At 33.4% G+C, this 22,405-nt stretch overlaps 1 protein-coding gene and 1 long non-coding RNA gene across 3 annotated transcripts in view; both read right to left on the bottom strand.

Annotated features, from left to right (window-relative positions):
- CHM (CHM Rab escort protein) overlaps positions 1–22,405 on the bottom strand; it is a 59,333-nt gene that overhangs the window by 23,218 nt on the left and 13,710 nt on the right. For both annotated transcript variants that reach the window (XM_019618176.3, XM_010715241.4), the window contains exons 3-8: positions 18,137–18,209; positions 16,853–16,977; positions 12,349–12,724; positions 11,292–11,408; positions 10,452–10,572; positions 7,967–8,192 (exon numbers count right to left, since the gene is read on the bottom strand). In XM_019618176.3, coding sequence (XP_019473721.2) covers positions 7,967–8,192; positions 10,452–10,572; positions 11,292–11,408; positions 12,349–12,724; positions 16,853–16,977; positions 18,137–18,209 — 1,038 coding nt within the window. The remainder of the gene's footprint in view (positions 1–7,966; positions 8,193–10,451; positions 10,573–11,291; positions 11,409–12,348; positions 12,725–16,852; positions 16,978–18,136; positions 18,210–22,405) is intronic.
- On the bottom strand, positions 286–7,958 carry LOC146543773 (uncharacterized). The gene is made up of 3 exons (XR_014885037.1): positions 2,803–7,958; positions 2,269–2,306; positions 286–328 (listed from the first exon to the last, which is right to left on the bottom strand). It is a non-coding gene; the product is annotated as an uncharacterized LOC146543773 (long non-coding RNA).

The raw sequence follows: 22,405 nt of genomic DNA, 5'->3' as shown, positions 1-22,405 counted from the left end.
GCATTTCCTTCAATATTGCTTTATGTTTTAAAAACACAAAAAGTAGAATACAGACAAATGAATTAACTATAGCGGCTACTGTTAGAAGAAGTAATTTTTTCAAAACAGAGATCCCATATGAAAGACAAATTTCATTATGTGCAGCAATCACTTTGGAGAAGGAAAAAAAAAAAAAAAGTAAAAACCAGCACCAAAGAAATACTTAAAACTGCCACCTAGAACTGTTCTGGCATTTTTAGTTAATGGTAATAAATGACAACAAATTCTGGAGCAAGCAAATGAAGACAGCATCAACTCCTCTTTTTCCTGGGGACTCTGTTCAGCATTCCTGTAAAGTTTGAAAAATGTCCTAATGAATTTATAGTCATCTAGTTAACAAATCCAATTAACAAAAGCATCAGAAAGTTTTTTGCAGAAACCAGAATTCTTATGCCTGTACTTATACAGCATGGTAGCTTCTTTTACCAGATCTTGGCTTCTGTCCTAGAATTGCAAGAAAGAAATTCTGGATCTCTGATCTGGCAGTGCTATAGTAAGAACTGCTATATGGCAGAGCTCCCAGTTGGAACACTGAAATAATAGTGAGGGACCTCTGTATAGTGAGGACCTCTGTACTCTTCATTTTCACCAAACTCTTCTCATGCAAAACTAAGAACAAGCTCTTCTTGACTGTAGAGGTTTAAGAATGTTACATAGAGAAATACGTATTCCTATTTATGCCTTTAAATAGTTCTGATTTCAGCCTTTCTTAAATACCATATTTAGAAGGAATGGTATGTTTACAGAAAAGTCTACCAAATTAACCTAATACAATAATATATAAATACACCAATTACAAGAAAATCTCAGGAAGAGTGAAAATTATAAAGATTTTAGCAAAGACTTGTAAATTACAAAGAATTATGACAATTTATTGGGGCAAAACTATATCCAGCAAAAAGTCTCATGAAACTATAATGTAAAGCGTGGTCACTTGCTGAAGCGAAACCAGATGTTACTAATAAAGTATTACTAACACAGTATACAATAGTATACAGTACTAAATTTCACGTGCTTCCAGAAACTGTAATGGAAAACTACACACTGCAAAGATGGTGATATGACTAAGAATGAGGCTGCTATCTTCTGAGCACAGATTCAAAACTGCAGGTAAAAGAATGGGACTAGGTCTAATACAAGTAGTTACAGAGCCATAAAGTGGCTCAAGATTTTGAAAGGTCAAAAACCACAATGTTCCAACGTTCTTCCTTAAAATAATGACATTTTTACTCAAAATAGTACGTTCAATGAATGTAATTGATACTTGTGCATCCTGTTTTGTAGAAGTATTTCAGAACAGGCTTCCGAGGTAAAGTTACTACAAAATCAACTTATACTTAAGTTGCATGTTCTTGACTGAGTTTTATGCAAAGCTCCAAAATAAAGTATAACACATTTTAGCCATATTACAGATGTACTTGTATCACCATATAGCTGTTAATTACCAGAATTTAAGAAAAAAAATTTAAGGCTTAGTAAATGGGAGAACTGTATAATGATTTTTTCAAGATACTGCAATTAACACTAATTAAAATTAAGTACAAATTAATAAATATTCTCTTGGATGTTATACTCAGATGATTTTTAAGTCACTAAGGTAAAGATCCACCAGACAATATATGCAACTATGTAATTAGGAAGTATCCTACTAATTAAGTCCAAAGGCATGTGCAAATTGTAAGACATTACCACAAGCAGGACAAGAAAAAACCCACAAAATTGCTCAGTGGTTTCTCTACTTTCGTGACAGTTAACTACAAACTTCTATGGAAGGTGAAAGTATGAGACCTGTCTGGCTGTAAGCTCTGTATGTCTTGTAAGACAAGAAGCCATTCCTCAAAAAAGGTCATTTATCTGCAATTAAACAACAGTTCTGCCCTCAAAAAGGAAGCTGAGAGATTCAGATTGTAGGGCACAGACTCAAAAAAGAGCAACTGCAGAAACCAGTCATTGAGCATTAGGTCATCTACAAAACGCATCTATGTTCTCTTGGCTTCCAAAAAAACCCTTCCAAATTCAAGTTATCTTAACCAAAGAAATTCAGAGTATTTTACAAATTTAGTAATGTTCTGGAGGCTAGTTTTCTCTGCCTTCTACCTTAATCAAAATGGACTCTGCTAAACTACATTACCGTTTACATCTCACATTGGTTGTTTCCATAGATCTGCTCATAATGCTGTAATATATCAATATGTCTAAATCCTTTAACATAAGACATTTTGCGCTTACCCACATAATCAGAGAGTAGTTTGCTTGTTAGGAGATGGCTGAAAAATAATACCAAAATGATGCATTAGAGTTATGTTCCAATTCCTATAATACAATTTCACCACTGAAATTTTTTCCACATCTATTTGGGGCTCTAAAACATATGTATTTTGTCAACGTTCTCAGAGCATTCCATGTGATGTATCCTAATATTGGTTGAAGGCCTCCAGGAAGTACAAACTTTTGAAGACGACTTGTTGTCAGTGAAACAGTAAGTATAAGAAAAGCTCTCATATTTGTAAATAATTTTTAACTAAATATCTCATTGAGAATAGAAGATAAATTCTAGAACTGCACTGTATTTTAAAAGTTTCATACAATGCATTAAAATGCATTTCCCAACAAAGGTTATTTCCAAATTAAAAGTCTTTTCCTGTCAAATCCTGAGAAATAATGTGGGCAAGGACACAAAAGCATTCCATAGCTTTATTAACGACAATGCTCACTGATCTGTGAATAACCTGAAAAAAAATGAAGATTATTGAGTTACTTTACCAATCTATCCATCCATCACTAGAGAACAGGTTTCAGCTTGATGGATTATCACACTTCCACGATGTTTATCCCAAGAAAGAGTTTCTCCTTAGGGGGAAAAACAAACAACTGATCCTACAAAGTCATGCTAAACACTTGCCCATTTGGCATTCGCCTATGAACAAACTGAAAAGAAATATATTAAGTTTGTCTTTAAAAGCCAAACTGCATCAGGAGTTTTATTATTTCACTGAACTGCAAGTAAGAACGTAGTAATTACGAAGAAAGCAGCACAGCAGCTTCTCTTACTAGCTGGCATTTTGATTAAGACTAAGCAATAATGGCAAGTGCTCAATAGTTCTAAAGTAAAGTTTCTAGTCTGAAGGGAATTATCTTAAGTGATAATGGATATATAAATATGAACATGATTTATTTTGAAATTTAGAACTTATCTCTCAGATACAGCCTATGTTTTTAGAATCAGCTGAGATGCTTTCCTACTAGCACAGAATTGCAGACTTCCTAAGAGTCAAATTTGTCATGCAATTGTCAAAAGGAAGTAACAACACTGCTTAAATTTAGTAACAAAGCAAATCTTTTAATACAGAAAAGTTATGCATACTGCTTACATGTAAAGACTTGATACTTATTTATAGCTTCAAATGAAAGAGATGTTATTATGAATTTTTAAATATATCAATTTTAAATGCATATTATATTCAGGTTTCCTAAGATCCGGCTTTAATTTTACATTACCAAAAGCTTCTTGAAGATCTTAACATGTACATAACTTAAAATACTAAATACCTAAGGCAACCCTAGAAGCTTCAATATTTGTAGCAGATAATGGCTCAAATGTAGGGGTAAAAACTGATTATTCATTTTCGAAATACATACAAGAACTTTCCAACTCAGTTGCAAAATCCATCGTATCTCAGCCTGGACTCAGCCATCTTGTAAATTCAGGGATTAAAAGGGAGAACCATCTTCATCAAATCTTTCCTCTACCGCAAAATTATCAGTCACTGACTCTGACACAAAATGACTAATTTAGGCTAGAATCTCTAACAACTATTTAAAAAAAAGTGATATTGCCCACAAAATGAATACACAGTGTAGAAGTTCAGAGCCTTTCCATAGGAAATGCAAGACATTAATTGATTACCCATACAAGTCAGTGGATCATCAGTTCCCATGGCAAAGCAGCAGAAGATCCCCTATTACCAGGACCACATTTGTCATTTCTTGGATGACTACTAACAAAAAGAAAATAAGAGCATGGTGTATTACCCCTCCAAATCTTTCACATGCAAACAGATGGTGTACAAACAGTCTCTAATTGTTTCTAAAATTTTAACTGGGGAAAAAAAAAAAAAAATGCACCACTACTTAGAAAGGCCAATTTCCATTTGGATGCTCACGTTTGCATGTGTCCAGAAAAAAAAAGAATCTGAAAATAAACTGAAGAAAAACTCAAAGACTTGATCAGAGTTCAGGTTGTTCACAAAGCAAACACGTGGAAAAATCACAGAAGCGAGGTCACAACTCAAAATAAATAGCCTCATATCTGGCAGTTACTTTAGACTGATTTATTTTTAATCTAAGTATCTTACTTGTCCCTCAGCTACAAAGGAAAAATCAGAAGTTGACTATTTTTTAAGATTTACTCTTTCATTAGAAAATGTTTGGGGCATTTCTGGAAGTCATTTCTAGAAGTATATAAAAACAACACAATCACCCCATGCAATACAAATGCTGCATTACTGAAGCTTTGAGCTTACAGCAATGCTCAGTTGTCATCTTTTTTCAGAGGTATGTTTTCAGGAAAATTAAAGTTGTTACAGAACTGCAACAAACATGTTAACACAGCAAACCACAAAACGTGCCGATTCCTGCACCTGCCTTGCATATATTTCAGCAAAATTTTGGTGTCTTATGCTAACCATAACAAATCGAATGATCTTCCTTAAATTATAGGTTGTTTTTTCATTAGTTTATTTTCACCAAGCATAATGCATACTACTTTGTTAGAAAAGGAAGATAATGGTTTCATACCTACAAGTTTGAACCAAAGACAGTTGGTATTCAAGCTAGCAGTTTTGCTTCTTGTCAGCCTGGAATAGTAGGAGGCTTCCAATGACCTTACTTATACCACAGATTCAATTTATAGAGACAGAAATCTCACATCTGCACCTCGACATATTGGGAGGTACATTACAGTGATATAAAAGTTTAATTTTCTCTCCTAAACCATACCTGTTTAAACCAATAAAGAACTAACACCACTTTTACTCACTCAAATGTCATCAGTAGTTATGAAATGTTGTACTGTTTATGCAGAATTCATTTGGAATGCAGGGATGTGACTTACAAATGTCTTTGACTCATTCACATAAATATGCATGCATGCCATTTATAACAGTAGCCTTGATGAGAACACACAGTGTAACTGGCTGCAAGAAACGCTTAAGAGGTTTACATTAAAACAGAATATAGAACAGCGGTTAGAAATCACAGAACAGGTGACACCTTACTCTGATAACCCGGTGATAAAAACTGCAGGATATGATGTATAGGTTGTGGCATTACTACTTTACAGTTTGAATAGTATTCCTCTGATACCTCTCAGTTTTAAAAAGATATAATACCCCAGGCAGACCAGATACATTAATTGGGATTAATTAAAAAAATATATATATTGTGCCTGCCTTCTTAGCTGTTCACTTAAAAACAAAGCCATTCCAAACTTCCTAATTTTTTTACCTAAATGGCTTATAAAATCTTTATACAAATCTTTTAAAAACACAATTATCTCTTGGTTTATGAGAGCAGCTTGCTTCAACAATGTATATACTCTCCTTAACATATTGATAAGACTTGCAATTCAACAAAACCAAACCAAACCTAAAATGCAGCAAACAATGCTATGAAGTTCAATCTAGCTGAAGATTTCCTGTGATTGTCAAAGAGCTTTCCAATAAGAAAACTCATACAACCTCTAGACAGCACTTTTTCTAATTCTTGAAATATATTGCTCTGTAGATCAGAAAATTGCCTGTGCTGACTATTAAAGCAAATGAAGCCAAAGGGCTTTTAAATCTGCAAGAAAAAAATATAACAAGAATTCTAAGTTGAACTTCAGTGATTTTTTTTTGAAGTCCAAGAAGGTCTAAGGAGACTGATGACAAGATTTGTGCTTTGGTCATGTACTTGTATCTGGTAATGCAACATCCTGGTAAGACAGAAAGATATCCCTAACACCCATAAACACCAATTCTATAACATGATTATGTCCAGAATTCTTATCAGAAATTTGAATAAATACGTAAAAAATCTTGCTCACTAATTCTGAGTGCTTAATTACATAATCTCCCCTTTTTTTTTTTTTTTTAAATGTCTTTAGTTTAAGGTACAGATGAAAAGTTATTGGAAAAATTTACCAAATAACATTTCCATTTAATACAGTACAGAACAATTCCTAATAGCCTGATGAACTAATGGAACCATTAGGCAATTTAAACAGATGAATACTGAAACATAATAGAGGACAATTTCACACGGCCAAGTGAGACCAAGTAACACCTGTTGCTGTTGCAATCAATTACTTTTTAGACACCCTCCATGAAGTACAATAATTATTTTAGAATATTTCTATCAACATGTAGTTACACCCATCCTATATACTAATACAGAAGTCCAACTGACAAGGCCATTCTTTTAACTGCAGCTTACGTAGTGCTACTGAGAAGAAAATCTATTGTGCAGACAAGAAAGGAATGTTAACAATCAACAGCAAGTTATAAACCAAAATTTCTTAATTGTAGCACACACAGAAAAAGCAGAATTTTTTGTACACAGAATGTACAAGAAACAACTAAGTAGGTAAAACTTTGCACTGGTATTTAAACAAATGATATCTGAACACATAGCACAAAATCACTTCAGGTTATCTACACTAAAAACCCGTGTAGAGCAGATACAAAGGCTGTTTGTCAGCAAAAATAAAAACACCTGAGAACTGTTGGAAAGCAGGGAAAATTAAAACCAACCATTCACCATACTTCTACTCTTGATGGTCACCCAAAGCATCACTCAACAACTCCTTTCCAAGATTTACAATCCCAAGCACGCTAAAGAACACGCTAAAGAAAATATCATGCCCGCAGTTTAACTGAAAGGGCCAAAGTGGATACAGTTTTATTCTGACATCAATATAGCTTTTGTTTAATTACTTTCTAAAGCTTAAGCAGGGGAGAGCATATGTCTGTCGTTCAAGATGTAAAACTGCAGTCAGTGTCTCAGTAACAGGGCTTTATGATGCCTTTATACGCTGCTGAAGTTGTAGGAGGACGTTTATCATGCAGACAGACAAAATTATGCCAAGAGAATAAGGATATGATATCACACTGATGTCCCATGTGTGTAACTGTGATACAACAAGGGTGAAAGAACTGCGTACTATTTTGTTTAGTAATAAACTGAATATACAATAGTACTTTCTTCCTTTCAAAACAAACAAACCAACCAACAAACAAACCCATTCACTATTAAATACCTACAAAAGGGACAAAAGAAACTCTAGATGCACTATTAGCACTAGTTAGTAACACAAATGTATGACATACATCACCTTGTAACTTCAGTTAGACTGAAAGGTAAATTTTCTCAACCTACCAAAACATACGGTCATCTCGGACAGACATCACTATTAAGTCTCAACTGCCAGTTTTAAAAAGGTACAGTCAACTGTAACTTAAATAAACTCTTGTCCACTTCCTAGTCCTTATTACTAAATGCAGTCATTGACAGCAAACATCACCATTACAACTCAGGAACTCAGTTTTCATTTTATTACACGTATTAAAATGGCATAATTTATAGCATTCCTGCTTCTCTCAATGAAATACTCTTCAAAATCTAGTTTTCTTATCTCATCAGCTGAGTGCTTGACTACCCTATAATTATTATTATTGTAACTAAAATACTTTTTTTTTTTTTTTTGAGATTTGTCACTTTGTGATTTTTTTTTTTGACTTTCCAATAGCCAATGAAAATTCAAAGTGAACAAAACCAACATGAAGTTGTTAGTGAGATGTCTTCTATTGAATGACTTCTATTAGCATAAGGTTGCCAAATATTCCTGTTTTGAAGATGTGCATTAAAAAAAAAAAAAGTTAAGGCCTACCTGCAAAAACACTGTGGAATCTCTCCTTGACCATACAGAGGAAACAAAAATGGTGTGTTGCCATAGCGGCCAAGGCACTGAAGAAACTTTCTTGTTGCCTGAAGACCTTCAAGAGTGTTGCAATCATTTTCCGAAACCATTGCGATAGAATGAAGAACGAAGTGCTGCAAGCTAGGTGTTAACTTTCGTGTTTTTAAGAACTGGGCAAATGTACTGTTCTTGTAGTCTGAGAAAAAAAGGTAAATTCAAGTAAAGGGCATAGCACAACACCTGTGTTTTCTAACAGAAACATTTTTCTTCAGGCTGAATTATATTAAAATACACAAAGATAATTATAAAAGGAAATGAGTTCAATAAACACTGTTCAAAATGGATAATGTAACTTCCATAAAGAAAACTCTCAGAAGAAACACCACTCTATTAAAATGTTTCAGAATAACACAAACACACTGCATACGACAAACACCTTTAAAGAGCAACATCTAAATATGGCTCCCTCTGTTTATTATGCTATGTTCATCTAAATATATTTCTAAGTTGTAAGAAATGTGAGAAACTAGGTACATAAATCCAAAGGTTTTGAAGTGCTGAGGATGGTAAATTATTCAGATCACCTGAAAGACACTCAGATAGTTGTATCCAGATTGATTTAGTTATTAGATTGTAAATATATGCAGAGAAGAGTCATTCAAATAATTTTTTTAGTTCACTTGCAAAAAAAAAGCAGGGATGAGATAAGCAGAAGCCAGCAATGAGGAATTTCCCCTTAAAATTAATACTATTGCTGACATTTTTAATTCAATGAAATACAAGTCTTTTAGGAGATAGTGGAAGCATTTTATCTTAATTATACATCTCTAAAAATATCAGTTTTCTTAATAAAATGTGGTACTTTTTCAGGAAAATATTTCAATATCATTCACAGATTTGTTCTTAAGCTCATTTCAATTACATGAAAATTCACAGGAATCAGAAGAACTTCCACCAATGCTGTGCCTAGGATTATCAAGCCACTTATTCTGCTTAAGACTCAACCTATGTTTTATTACAAACACATCTTACTGCCTGACATATGGCCATGCAAGTCACTGAATGACAAGTGTTTCTTTGGTTTGTTTTTCAAATTTAACCACAATGAACTCTTCCTATAGAAAGTGTGCCTTGTAATGGAAGTAATCATCTCACAAAGAGCAACTTTAAAGTTGTGAAGTCTCTACACTATACTAACCTGACTCAAAATATTTCCATTTACTTCTCAGGCTACTTTAAAGTATAGGAGCAAAATGTGTTTAACTATCTTTGGAAGTAAAATAAATCCCATGTAGTTTAGACACATAAATCAACAAATTAATTTAAAACTTATGTGGGATTTTTTTTTTTATTTTTATTTTTTACCTAACAGATTTTCTCAATACCACCTGTATTATTACTCTATGCACCTCTACATCTTCCATCAGCAAAAAAATTGAAGTTATGTGTAATCTACAAACCACCCAAATTTAATGAACTATTCCCCCTACAGGATTTTGCAAAGTTCATTACAGATTTCTTCTCTAATCTTGCCAGATGATTCTCTATATTGACCAATTTTCTCCTGTGTACAGGAGAACTAATTTTCTCTGAAGTTTGTACCTAATCCAAGAATCACATCCAGCTCTAAGCAACCAGACTAACACAAGCGATTTTTAGAACTGTTCCTAATACTACCTTCTTTTAAAACACTGCTTAATGGATCTATGATTGACCTACACAAGTACTAACTTGGTTCAGCCTAAAACTTGCGTTAACAGTTTAACTATTCCGGTCCTTTTTTTTTTTTTTTTTTTTTTTTGCCTGAGTTTATTTTCTGACTCCAAGTACAGAGTACAATACCACCTAATTCTTGGTATTCTTGAGTGTATAAAGTAGAGAGTAGGTGCCCATCACCCTCCTTCTGTTAGTCACTTTCCTCTTTGACCTCAGACTCAATATATTTGCGACAACACAGGTCAAATATATTCTCTCTTCAGACAAGCCAAAAATTAATAGAAGCACTCTGAACTTGCCCTGTCAGGTATTAAATTACATTTATATCCAAAATTAAAAACTCCATTTTCTTCATTTCTGATATTGTGGCAACATACTGTCAAGTAAGACTTGTATCTTATCCAAAGAAGCTGAGAAGAAATACCAGATACCTCACACCATATTAAAAAATCCCTGAGATGAAAATAAAACCAAAAAGAATGTAAAAAAAAAATCTAAAACATCCTGAAAACTTACTACAATCCACAATTTGTTAAAAAAAAAATATAAGTAATTAATGATGTTGAGGGAAACAAGTATATATGCAGAAGAATTTAACATTACAGTGAAAAGGTCAAAGTATACTTTGAAAATGAATCTGTAAAAATAAGTAGAGTGAAAACACAGGAGAGCTATCAAAATTTTGCCTGAATGAATGAACTCACAAGACAAGGGTGTACACTGTTGATCGAAACACTACCTTGGTATTCTTCAGGGTGCTGTTCATACTCCAAACAAAATGTCAAAAATTTCATTAGCATTCGTTTTTCCACCATCGCAAGCTGCCTGCTGTTGAAGACATCTGCTCTAGAACAAGGTACCTGAAAAATACAGATTTTTTTTTAACAACTTCAGATACTTTCATACTCCAGGTAGGGAAAGTATGGAACACCATAAGAAATGAAAGTATTTGTTAGATGATCAGTTATCTTCTATTACACATATTTACTCATATATTTATTTCATTTCTAAACACCATAGCAAGTTACTTATTTTCCGCAAAAATACACTAAAACCTTTTCTTCCTCTCTTTCCCCTTTATTGCTCATCAATTTAATCTCTGACTGCAGAGTTAAAGAAAAGAGCTCACGTTAATTAACTATGCCAAACGTCTGCTCTTACCATTATCAGACCAATGACTCCTCCTGAAGCCTATTCCAGGGAGCTGAAAAGTTAACACCTGTGAGTCTTTAAGAAGTAACGGCTGAGTCAATCATGGTCTAAATATATGACTAGGCAAAGATTTACAACAGTAACTTACTGGTATGCACATGCTCATTGAGTCTTAGTTTAATTAGTTTTAGGTTTTTTGTTTTGTGTTTTAATATTTGGATATATCATTTACAAATCTTTTTTATTCTGAAAAAGAAATAAAAGCCCTTTCCTTTTTTCGAGGGAAAATACTAGTTTATTGTTACAAAACTCTCATGTAACCACAGATAAGTTCTTTGGTTTTGTTTTTGTTTTTTTTTTTGTTTTTTTTTTTTTTTTACTTTAAAAAGATAAGATTAAACACATACAATATATAATTCTAAGATACCTGTTCTACTTTTCCTTCTCGGAAGGCAAGAATTCGTGTTGCATTTTTGAACTCTGCATATCTGCTAACGTTTGACTTGATCAGAAGTTCAATTAACAGACCTCGGGAGTAAAGCAGCTGCACAATGAAGAAAAATAATATAATGAGTAAGGAGAAAATGCTTACACCAAACGAAAAAAACAAACAGTGACACCAATAGTAATCATATGTAAGATATTTTCTGTAACTATTTACAAGCACACACAATAAAGTAAAATCTGAATAAAAGAATATCAAGATGTAGTAGCTGCAAAATAATACTAAACAAATTAAAGAGAAAACCTGCCCACCAAATAGCACATAAATCACACAAGTTACAAAAAAAATGCCATTTACCTTGAATTTGCAGGGACTTATACTGGACAGTAGCCAAAAGACAGATTTTAGAGATTGAAGAATATGACAAATATGTCAGAATAACGGTGTCTTCTTTTAGTATAAAGGCACAGTAGCAGGAATAACTAATTTTACTCAGGTTTTATGTTACAGATTAGCTAATTATTTTCTAATTAGTTGCAATTCAGTGGTTCAGGTGCCAGAAAACTAAAACAGACAATGAAAGAGGGACAGAGAATATGAAAGTTTCACAGAAAAGTCTCACTAAAAACTAGGAGATAACCCCCAGACAGAAAAACTTTCATTTTTAAAAATAAGGGTCTTCATTTAGATGAGACTTTTCTGTTTCTTCCTTTTTTTTTTTTATTTTATTTTTTTTTTTTTAGATCTTTGTATTTAAATAGACAATTTTACTTGAACGAAAAATTTCAGGAGATTTATTTTTTACAGATTTCTGAGCTATGATTTACGGCTTTTTTATTATAAGCAAACAATAAAAAACATATATTAAATAGCTCCTCTTTGTTTTATTAGTACTAATGCTTTCTTATTTGTCAAGAGAATGTATTTTTTGCCTCAAAGTACTGTAACAGCCTTCTTAAAAATGAAATGTATATTTTTTTTTAATTTCTGCATATCAAGCAAAGTAAATGCAGCTTATGAAGAGATACTAAGTTCCTACCTTAGAAACTAAATCAATATTAAATCTTCTGCCTTCTCTAACAATTTGGGAATATGTGATTTTCTTTGGTTCCTGGGCAGAAACTTCTGAGAGTGCAGCTTCAGTTTTTCCCAATTCCAGAGTGGATTCACCTGAAGCTGTATTATGAGAACTTTCATTCTCAGAGTTTATTTCTGTAATGTTCCCTTCTGCTGCACTTGCTGGATCCGTGCTCGTAGCTTTCTCTGATCCCCAGTTCTCAGCCCCAGGTACGGAGCTCTCCAGTGGTGAGCATTCTTTTTCTGGTTCTTCAGCACCCTCCTCAGCAACAGAGGCTCCAAAGGCAGGCACCCGTGCTAATGCACCAGCTTCTTCAACATCTTCAGCTGCATCCTCACTGATTAAAAACACAAGGGGAAGAGAAAAAAAACCACAAAACTTTAAGAGTCTTTAAATCTTGTTTAAAGTTTTGAGCCTGTGCTAGCAACAGAAACCTCAACCTCCTTCTTAAAAAGCATTAGAATTTCTTTATCCTGGCCAAATCAGGTGTATTACTCACTAATGAAATCTGGTTCTTAGGCTGACTCAAGAGGAGTACATTTACTGGAGAAAGACAAAATAGAACACTTTTGTGTCCTTATTTAACAAAATCAAAGTGCAAAATGAGCTTAACATGAAAATCAAAACTCTCATGGCTGTACACTGTACATACCTAAACAAATACATACATAAACAAAATAAATGGAGAAATGAAACATTGACTGGGTTTTCTGTAATTAAAAAATACAATGTAAAACACCACCACCACCCCCAGCAAGCTTGCAGAAGAAAACAGAAGTTCTTCATATAAACAGAGACTACTTCCTGTGCATTACTGTAAAGAAATATGGAATTTTGAACTGAAGTTGAAGTTAAAAATTTCCAGTAACTTCATCAGCCAACCTGCATTCTATTTAGCTGTAGAAGTTAACAGCCACACAGAATAAAGCTCCTTCATGAAGCAATGTTGCTATTCTGTGTTACAAGCGTGCACAAAGTTCTGATTAATTTCTAACACAGGTAGGATGCAGGCAGTCAGTCAAAAGGAGGGACATGACCACACAAGTACTCGACCTAGTCCATTTCTTTTACACAACACAGTTCTTCAGAATTCTTCATATAAAGCAGATCTGTGTTTTTAATCACATCTACTTTCTTTATCTCAAACTTCAATGACATCTACCTTAGAAAGTGGTACTTACGAACTTAGAATTTTGTTTCATACTACCAGCTGAGATGAATCAAATCAGCATCATTGTAAGTGAGAAGAGTTCAGCAATAATTTCACACTATCCTTTTATCATTACACTACAAGCCATTAATGCACTGAATAAACAATTTAATCTTGGATGAAAACTAATGAACTATGATTTTAAAGGTGACCTGCACATGTATTGTATGAAATTTCATTAACTATCAGGGTACTTAATATTCACCAAACAGCAAGGAATTATTCAGCACATAAAAATGCTCCCCCACACATCAGTAGACCTAAAGACAGAAGGAAGAGGCAAAGTTTCTGTTCAAGTAAGAAAGGAAGACAAATTCTCTCCTTTATCAGTTGCTTGCTCATCTCACATGAACTCAGGCACCTTTTACAGGCTGGTAAGAGTTGGTGCCACAGCTTGTGTACAGCCACCAGGAAGCACTCATTCCTGAGTGGGGTAAAACATTGCCCTGGGAAATAAGGGAATGAGTGTAAGGAAAAACTAATTAAACAAGTCTGTTTCTGCACATGCATTTTTATCTGTTTTGCTTTATACAGCAAACATTAAACAACTATAAAATGTAAAGGACAAAAAAGCTGTCAAGTGCTCTTTAAAGAGAACTCTCTATTAAAACTACAAATGAAGATCAGTTCAGTTGTGGGGTACTCTTTGGGTTTGTTTATATTATTTTCGGGAATTGTGAACATTACGTTTGCAAAGATGTGCTAATACAATAACAGTGAATTTTTTATTTAATCCATCATAAATTTTTGTGTAACACAGAAAGAAAAGAAACAACTCTTGACTCTGCTTTCTCCCAAGCTTAATGTACAGCCCAGGCAATTCTCATTTTAAAGATACTCTCATTGCTTTTAAAAGATCAAAATTTGGATTTGCAGTACATTCTCTTTTCAAATACCACTGAAAAGCAGTATATCAGAAATATATACGTATACTTACATATTTTAACTCTACTCAATTCCCACTAAACAAATATATAAATCTACATGACTTGCATCTCTATGCATTTTATAACGAAAACCTGTATATAATCTAAATTCATGACATTCTTCCAATAGGAACAAATATCCCTGAATAATTTAAGAGCTGTCTATAAAAATCACTCAGGTTGAACTTTTGTACTGACAATTCTTCTCCTAATTCAGAAAAAAATAATACATCTGCAGACAAATTGTTGTGTAAATTTAGAATATTATCTTCCACCATTCATCAATTAATGGTACTAACAAAGGGATATCTTAAAATGAATGTGTCTTATTAATGCCTTGTAACAGCAACCCCTTCAGATAGGTCAAATGAAAAATTGCCAGCCAGCTGGTTAATTTATTCAGCACAGGTGTTCACTATTTATTTTTCAGCCATTTGCCTTTTTTCAATACCGCTTGCTGTAGACACAGTATTCTTTTCCTTTGATGGATGCACTTTGTTCTAAGGCCATTCATTTCAGATTTGCACTGTGTATATTATACTGCTACCCAGCTGTTTATTCTTTCAAAATAAATGTTTAATGGTTACTTCATAGGAGTTATAAAAGTTAAGCAAAAACAACAGAATCTAGGCAGAATGTTTAAGTTGTTTGAAACACAGTAACTGATTCTCACAGAAAGTTTGAAGTTATTCTGGAAAACTTTCTTTGCTATCTTTGCTAGGTTCATTAAACTTATGGCTCTTTCTTGTAGAGGGCTGGTTTTTGTGTGTGTGTGTATGTTTGGTTGGTTTTTGTCTGATGATACGATAGCACGGTGCTTTCAGACTAATGTAAATGCTTAAAAGCAGATGCAGGACAAAATGGAAGATTCAAGTATTCAATACTTACTTCTATAAACTGTGAAATCTTACTGTTAAGGAACTCACTTTTGAGCCAGCTACCAGTCAATAAAATACCTTCTTAGGAAATTCACTTCCAAAATTAAGAAACTATGAAACTTTAAAGATGATTTAATATTGATTCTGAATAATATCTGTTGTGGCAGTAGGATTACAATTACAATACTCAATTGATACCTGCTTTAAAATAAGCATAACATTTTACCTGCAGAAAAGGTCTAGAAACCATTAACGTGCAATAAACAAATTTGGAATATTTTGAGCCTATGACCTTCAGACTGCAGAAATTGCATTTATTTATTGTTGGTTTTTTTGTTTGTTTGTTGTTAAACTGTTTGTGACATTTAAATAAATAAATAAATGTTTCTATATGAGTACCTATTTGGCAGTGCTTCCTTCAGCAACCTGAGATGTTTACTAGAAAATTCAAGGTTAAGCTTGCATAGTTCACTCAGAGAACCTTTTCGGAGTTCAGAATAACGTTCAGTTCAGAGCAAAACCCAAGAGATAAAAGAAATGAATATAAAGAAATTAAAAAACTGAGACCCCACACAATTACCATTTGTTATTACTACAGTTATGCACTGGTCAACATTTCTGCTTCACAAAGTTACTTTCTCGTTTTCCTAAGTTTTCAATTGAGATAATACGATTGTGATAAGCTACATCCTCAGTTTTAAGATGGCATTCCATTCACAATGTTCTTCTGTAACAAGTAGTCATGAAAGTAAACGTGCATTTCCAACCGAGCAAGTATTTTTTAAATGTCATAGGTAAAGTAAGGGATGAGTTACCTTACTTCAAATACAAAACATTTTGGGCATTTTTGCTTTTTAACTTCTGTTGAATTTCTAGGAGCCTCTGATCATGCAATTGTTGACAAAATATCATGGGTAAGTACAGCTAAATGGATTAAATACAATGAATCTAAAAAACGACAAAGGACAAATATCACTATAGCATTTTAGCACAGTCAACTATCTTACAGTTACAGTACTATGGTCCATTTGCATTTCCTGTTCTTACATGATCTCTCTTTTTCACAAACATATTGTTTAACATTTAGTAGGAGAATAAAACCTATTAACCAAATTAAGAATGAAAAAAATCAATACATGGTAGATCATAACAAATGAGGAATTAAACATGCAACATTTTCTTTTACTGAGATGTAAATTAATAGATCAAAGTTGGTCAACAAATAATACTGGATTCAGATAAAGTTTAAGAAGGACCAGCTGATTTCAAGGAAGTGCACATGATTTCAACAAAAGTATGAGCAGATCATGAACACTGTAGAGTTCACAGTTACTTTTTTAGATTAACTGGAAGTATGGTAGGGTGGTGAAGTACTTGAAGCCAGAAACACAAAATAATAGTTTACCGGTGAGCATATGAAATTATTTCTATATTTATATATTTATACTTACTCGCCAAAACAGAAAGCTTCTACGTGTTGAATAGTTTTATCCTTCTTGTTAAGAGAAATAACTTCTTCATTCTCAAGGATCAATTTTCTCCAGTCTTCACATTCATCCTTGATATCCGTATTTTGCTTACAAAGAACAATTATGAAATTACATTTTGTACTGTGCTGGTTGTTCTTGATCTATATAAATCTACTCCCAAATAATCTGTTGTACTTCTGTATATTTAAAAAAAAGAATAAAAGAATTGTTTTTAATGTTTTAATGCCTTCTCCATACAGATTTTCGGAGTTAAGCAAGTTAGAGCTAGTTACTGTAGCAGAATAACATTTGTGCTAAATCTATCTCTAGGGATCTGAAAATAACATTAAGAGAAATACAAGTTTTACTAAAGATTTAATATAAATTTGAATACAGTCAACTGTAAGATAAGTTTCCCACAGTTGGATTATTTCCAAATTTCCAAATTTTGAGACAGAAGTAGTGAATGGAGACCAAATTAGAAAATACAGTGATCTAGGTATTATGTTAATCTGTCCACACAGCAATCTCTAAGTCACACAACAGAATGTTGACAACATTCAATTTGGAGACTGAGCATCTCCACTGATTATGCCAGAAGTTAGCACTTCATAATAAATAGTTACGAGAGCAAACTGAAGAAGTTACATTTTTCTAAAGAACAAGCTCATAATGCTTCAGTAAATAATACAATTTTTCACTTGCTAATATAGCCCAAATGCTCACACTTCTAAATAAATAGCCTCTTCAAAAGATTTCTAGTGTACTGTCATTAATAATTAATTAACAAACTTTATTCAAACTTGGACAAACTTTGGTAACTGAAAAATACACTAACAACTTTTGCCCTGGTAAAAGGACATTTCAATAGAAGGGTTCAATAACTACCTCTATTACAGTTAAGAAGAATTAGCTGAAAGAACAAAAAAAAAAAAAAGGGAAAAGACCAGAATATCATTTGCAGAAGATGCTCAGAAAGGAACTGAAACAATAATACAGTTGCTTCAGCATAAATTCCCGAATCAAGAAATATGATTGATCAGTAGACTGCTTGGAACCAGATAATATCAATTAAACAAGCATAACGGAGTCTTAGTATGCTAGGCCTGATGGATGAGCTTTAAGAAGTGAAGCTGTTAAATAGAAACCTATTTTATTTGTAAAATTCCACAAAGAAAAAGAATATTGTGATAATATCTTGTAATAAATTATGCCAACAACTGGAGTTTAACATTAATGATTAAAAACCATTTGAGAAATTTTTACCTGATTTTCTTTAATCCAGGACAATAATCCTGAAAAACTAAAACTGGCCCAGTTTCCACCATAGTAATTTCGCCTGGAAAAAAAGAAAAAAAAAAAAACAACACAAAAGAATGGTGAAATGTGATGGACAGAAATCATACAGCCTTTTCAGACTCAATGAAAAAACAACTGAATTTTGAGACATTCAAAATATTTTTCATGACAGACTTTACAGTTATAAACATTAGTGTAATATTTCGAAATTCTTCATCAGATGTACAATCTCAATTTTCATTCATCTCTGACCAAATAAATTGTAGTCCAACATCCAGATATTCAGAGGGGAATTTGAATAATGCTGAGAAAGCACATGGATTGCTGCAAGTAAAAAATAAATAGAGGTATTTTATGCTTCTTCAGCCAACACTGATCCTTTTACTCAAGTATGTACATCACTACAATCATTTTATTTAATGTGGAGCCAAAAGAATACGCCTGCAAGTTTCAGCTTCAGTTCTCAGAATAGGCAACAAGGGTTTTCCATATCTGTACCACACACAGCTTTAGGAAGGGCAGGACTCACCAGCTTTGTTACACAAACATAGCTAGTTTGCTTCTGACTGAAGCTGAGCTGAATGTTAACCATTTCACTGCGTGCCGCCTCTAACACGTAAGAGGTAGCTGTGCAAACGAAGGTTAAGTAAATCATCTCAGGTACAGACAGTAAAACCCACAACTCTGTTACCCGTTATCCTAAATAACAGAAAAGTCACTATTGTTTATCTACATTTCACAGAACAGATTATGCTTACTACGGACTGTTGAGATGCTATGGCAAAAATCATGATTAAGCTGTATATGCTGTAGGTGGAGCCAAAGGAACTGATTCACAGAAAATGCTCACACCTTCTTGATTACTTTTCAGTTTATATTTATCACCTTCTGCCTTGAAAATACTAGTTTACCCATTTAAATCAAAGAAAAGCAATTTTGCACGGTTGTTAATCAAAGATTGTTTCTGCTCCCTGCCTTTCTGATTTTTTTCTTTAAGTACTTTTCTAAACATCAGTTAGATCAACTGAATTTTGTTACCATGCATATCAGATACTAAATACTGAACAACTCAGATAGGAAAAAAATGCAACTGTACCAATTGTGTTTGATAAAATCAATAGTATTTGCAAAATAAAAAAAGCTGTTTTGGGATTTAACTCTGTTCTCTGGCACTGTACTCTGGCACTTCAGGGGAGTGAAGGGTACCAAAATGCCCTCTGAAAAGGATACTTAATGCTGCTGCATATACTGAAAAGAAGGATTTTGGAAGGAGTGTAGTTTTGTTTTATAGAGCAACACAAAGACTGATAAATCCAATGAACTTAAAACATTATCATCACCACTTCCATTTTTGAATTGCGTAACTATGAAAAAAGAGAAAACTTAAATTTGTGGTTGCTTCCACTGTTTCAGATGGGGATATTTTTGACAAGGCTTATCTGTACTGACAAAGACTTAATTAAGAATGTCAGTCCCTTTACAGTACCAGAGCTGTGCTCTGTACTAAGTTGCTTACTTAGCATATGAAAGACAGATGTCTGCTAAACAATGCCTAATTGTTCCTGACTAGAAACTGACCTAAAAAAGTCTTTCAGCTTCTGCAAGGCAACAACAATGAAGAACATAAACAGGACATCTTTTGCAAAGACAACAAAATATAACATTTACTGAATTAAAGTGGCTCAAACAAAAAACCACATGGTTTAAGGCCATGAACTGCAGAGCACTCGGTACACACTTGAAGGAAACTCAGACTGTTTATCCGGCCATTTGGTATTCCAAGAATGACTTCATCTTATGTGTCATCAACAAGAAACTCTAATAACTTATAAAAGGGAATTCAAAACTGATTCATTATATGAATGATATAGGAGAGGCTTAAAAAGTACTTTTGATTGGTATTATTTAGAATATAAAGAGATAAAGATTAAGTCTATTACTAAATGCCTGATTCTGCTAGATTTTAGTCTGTAAAAATGCAATCGACAGTTAAATGGAATGACAATTGTCCATTTCTTTTTCCTCAAACAGCACAGGTTATTGTCTTGCTTCTTCTTAAGATTCCACCGAATCAATCCCCATATATTATCTGCCACTTCTGGGACTTGCGAAACACCACAGCCACAAAGATTTATTTTTAAGGGAATCTGCTGCTTTAGCTGCAAGTTTTCTTGAATATGGAATACAATCTGGCTGTCAGTGCAAGCTAGGCCATCAATCACAGGAATCGCAGAAAACACCTGTCTAAAATTAGGACTAGGTTTCCTGAAACTATACCAATATAAATTCAATAATAATTAGAATGAAAACATTTTGGTAAAAAAAAAATAACATTATTTTTGTAGAAAGTTACAAAAGTTTGTGAGCTGTCAGTCATCTTTGATGAAAACATTCCTCTGCTCATCAGGTGGATTTTCCTTTGAAATTGCTTTCCATTTTAACCAGCACTGATGTGAATCAATGTTTTCAACACAGCACCCCATAATTCCATTTTGAAGCTCAATCAGTTTTGAGAGGATGGTACAGTCTTTCTCAAATGGCAAATGAATCACAGGTGTCTCTCTCCTAGCATCTGAGCACTATTCCCAAGTTATGTTATACAACCTCAAATATTAATCTCCGCTGGAAGCACCAACTTTCAGATGTTTTCCCCCCAGCATTTTAATTCTTCCATTCTGTATTAGGTGGTTAACCAGGATTGTTTAATTTTGCTATAAAATGTCACAGAATAAGGTAGACAAGATGTGACTATTTTGATCATGAGCAAAGTTCTTGTAAAGCTCTTGAAGTAATTTGAAAAAAGTTGATTTATTTTACAATTTGGAGTCCTTTGTAATGAAGTATTTCTGTTATAATTACAGTGAAGACAGACTAAAATAAGGAATTACTTTGAGTAATGGTCAAGATCAAAGCCTAATTAAAGCTAAAACACCATCCCCAAATCTTGAGCACTGAAGTTCTCCCTTCTCTTGGTATATTAGCAGAGCACAGAGACCAATTTTCCTTTTTTTATGATTATAATTGAATTATCCTCTTGATAAGGCCATGAAACACTGCCAACACACATTCTTAAGGAGTAATCTTTAGTTAGAACATATTTTTTCTGTCAAGTAGATAGAGAACAGAATTTTTCTTAGCATTGCAAAAGTTACTCCCTAAATGCTATTTGCTCAAAACTCCTGTTCATGAGTTAAAATACCCTGCTTATAGTTCTGATTTTTCTAATCCAATATCTAGATTTTATAGCTAATTCTCAAGCTGTATTTTTGTCAGGTTTTATAAGTGCAACCCAAGTACAGTTTCACCTCTAAAAAAAAAAAAAAAAAGCTTAATTTTCTCTTCTATATTAGTTATTTTTTCCTCATTATTATTACTTTTTTTTTTTTTCCCCCACAAATACTTTGTAAGAATTCGTAAATCCCAACCTAGAGCAGTAAAACTGTAAATTATTTCCAACACATCAGTGTTTCTGGAATCTGAACCAATACTTAACATTACCTTCCGAAGATAGATTGCAATTTTAGAAACTAAAAACTTTTGAAAGCATGATTTCTGTTTTCACTCATGTTTTATTCGAGTATTTCACAGATGACCCCTATGTAAGAACACTGCCTCTCTGAAAGCTGTGTCTTGACAGCCGTGGTATAACAGTCAAAGATGGTGATGTCCGACAAAAAGCTGCTGACACTTCATGCTTGCTCCCAAGAGCTGCTGCTGTGTCTGCCTTGCATTTGATCTTTCAGAAGGAAGTCTCTTGCCATCAGAGTAGCTGTCTTTTGCAAAAGAAGTTACTGCCACATCGATTTTAAGGATCTGAAAACAAAATGACTTCTGTTTCAAACCCATAAAGTTTCATGTGCTATCTATTAAGTACACAGACTTTGATTTGAAATTCCCATTCTGTCACAGTAAATGTGTTCTGGAGCATGGAAGGTTCTCATACCAAGAGAAACAGTTAAACTCAGCCTCTTCTGAGATCCTCCAGCTCAACCAAAGGGTGACGATGGCAGTCAATTGCACTACCTTAATTACTCTGTATCCTCAGATAAGAAAAATAGTAAGGCTAACCATCACAAAGTTTTATTCTGTAATACCTGAGTTCATAATCCAAAACAACATAAAAACTGCTTTTTCAGATAAGGTTAAAAGATAGGTGAATTAAGGGTTTTTCTTGTGTGTGTGTTTTTTTTTTGTTTGTTTGTTTTTGTCTAGGTTTCTTTTCTGAAAGTTAAATAT

Source organism: Meleagris gallopavo, chromosome 9, assembly GCF_905368555.1.
Source record: "Meleagris gallopavo chromosome 9, MGAL_WU_HG_1.1, whole genome shotgun sequence".
NCBI classification, from domain to species: domain Eukaryota; kingdom Metazoa; phylum Chordata; class Aves; order Galliformes; family Phasianidae; genus Meleagris; species Meleagris gallopavo.
The sequence above is the reverse complement of the archived record's forward strand: the minus strand, read 5'-3'. Positions and strand labels throughout refer to the sequence as shown.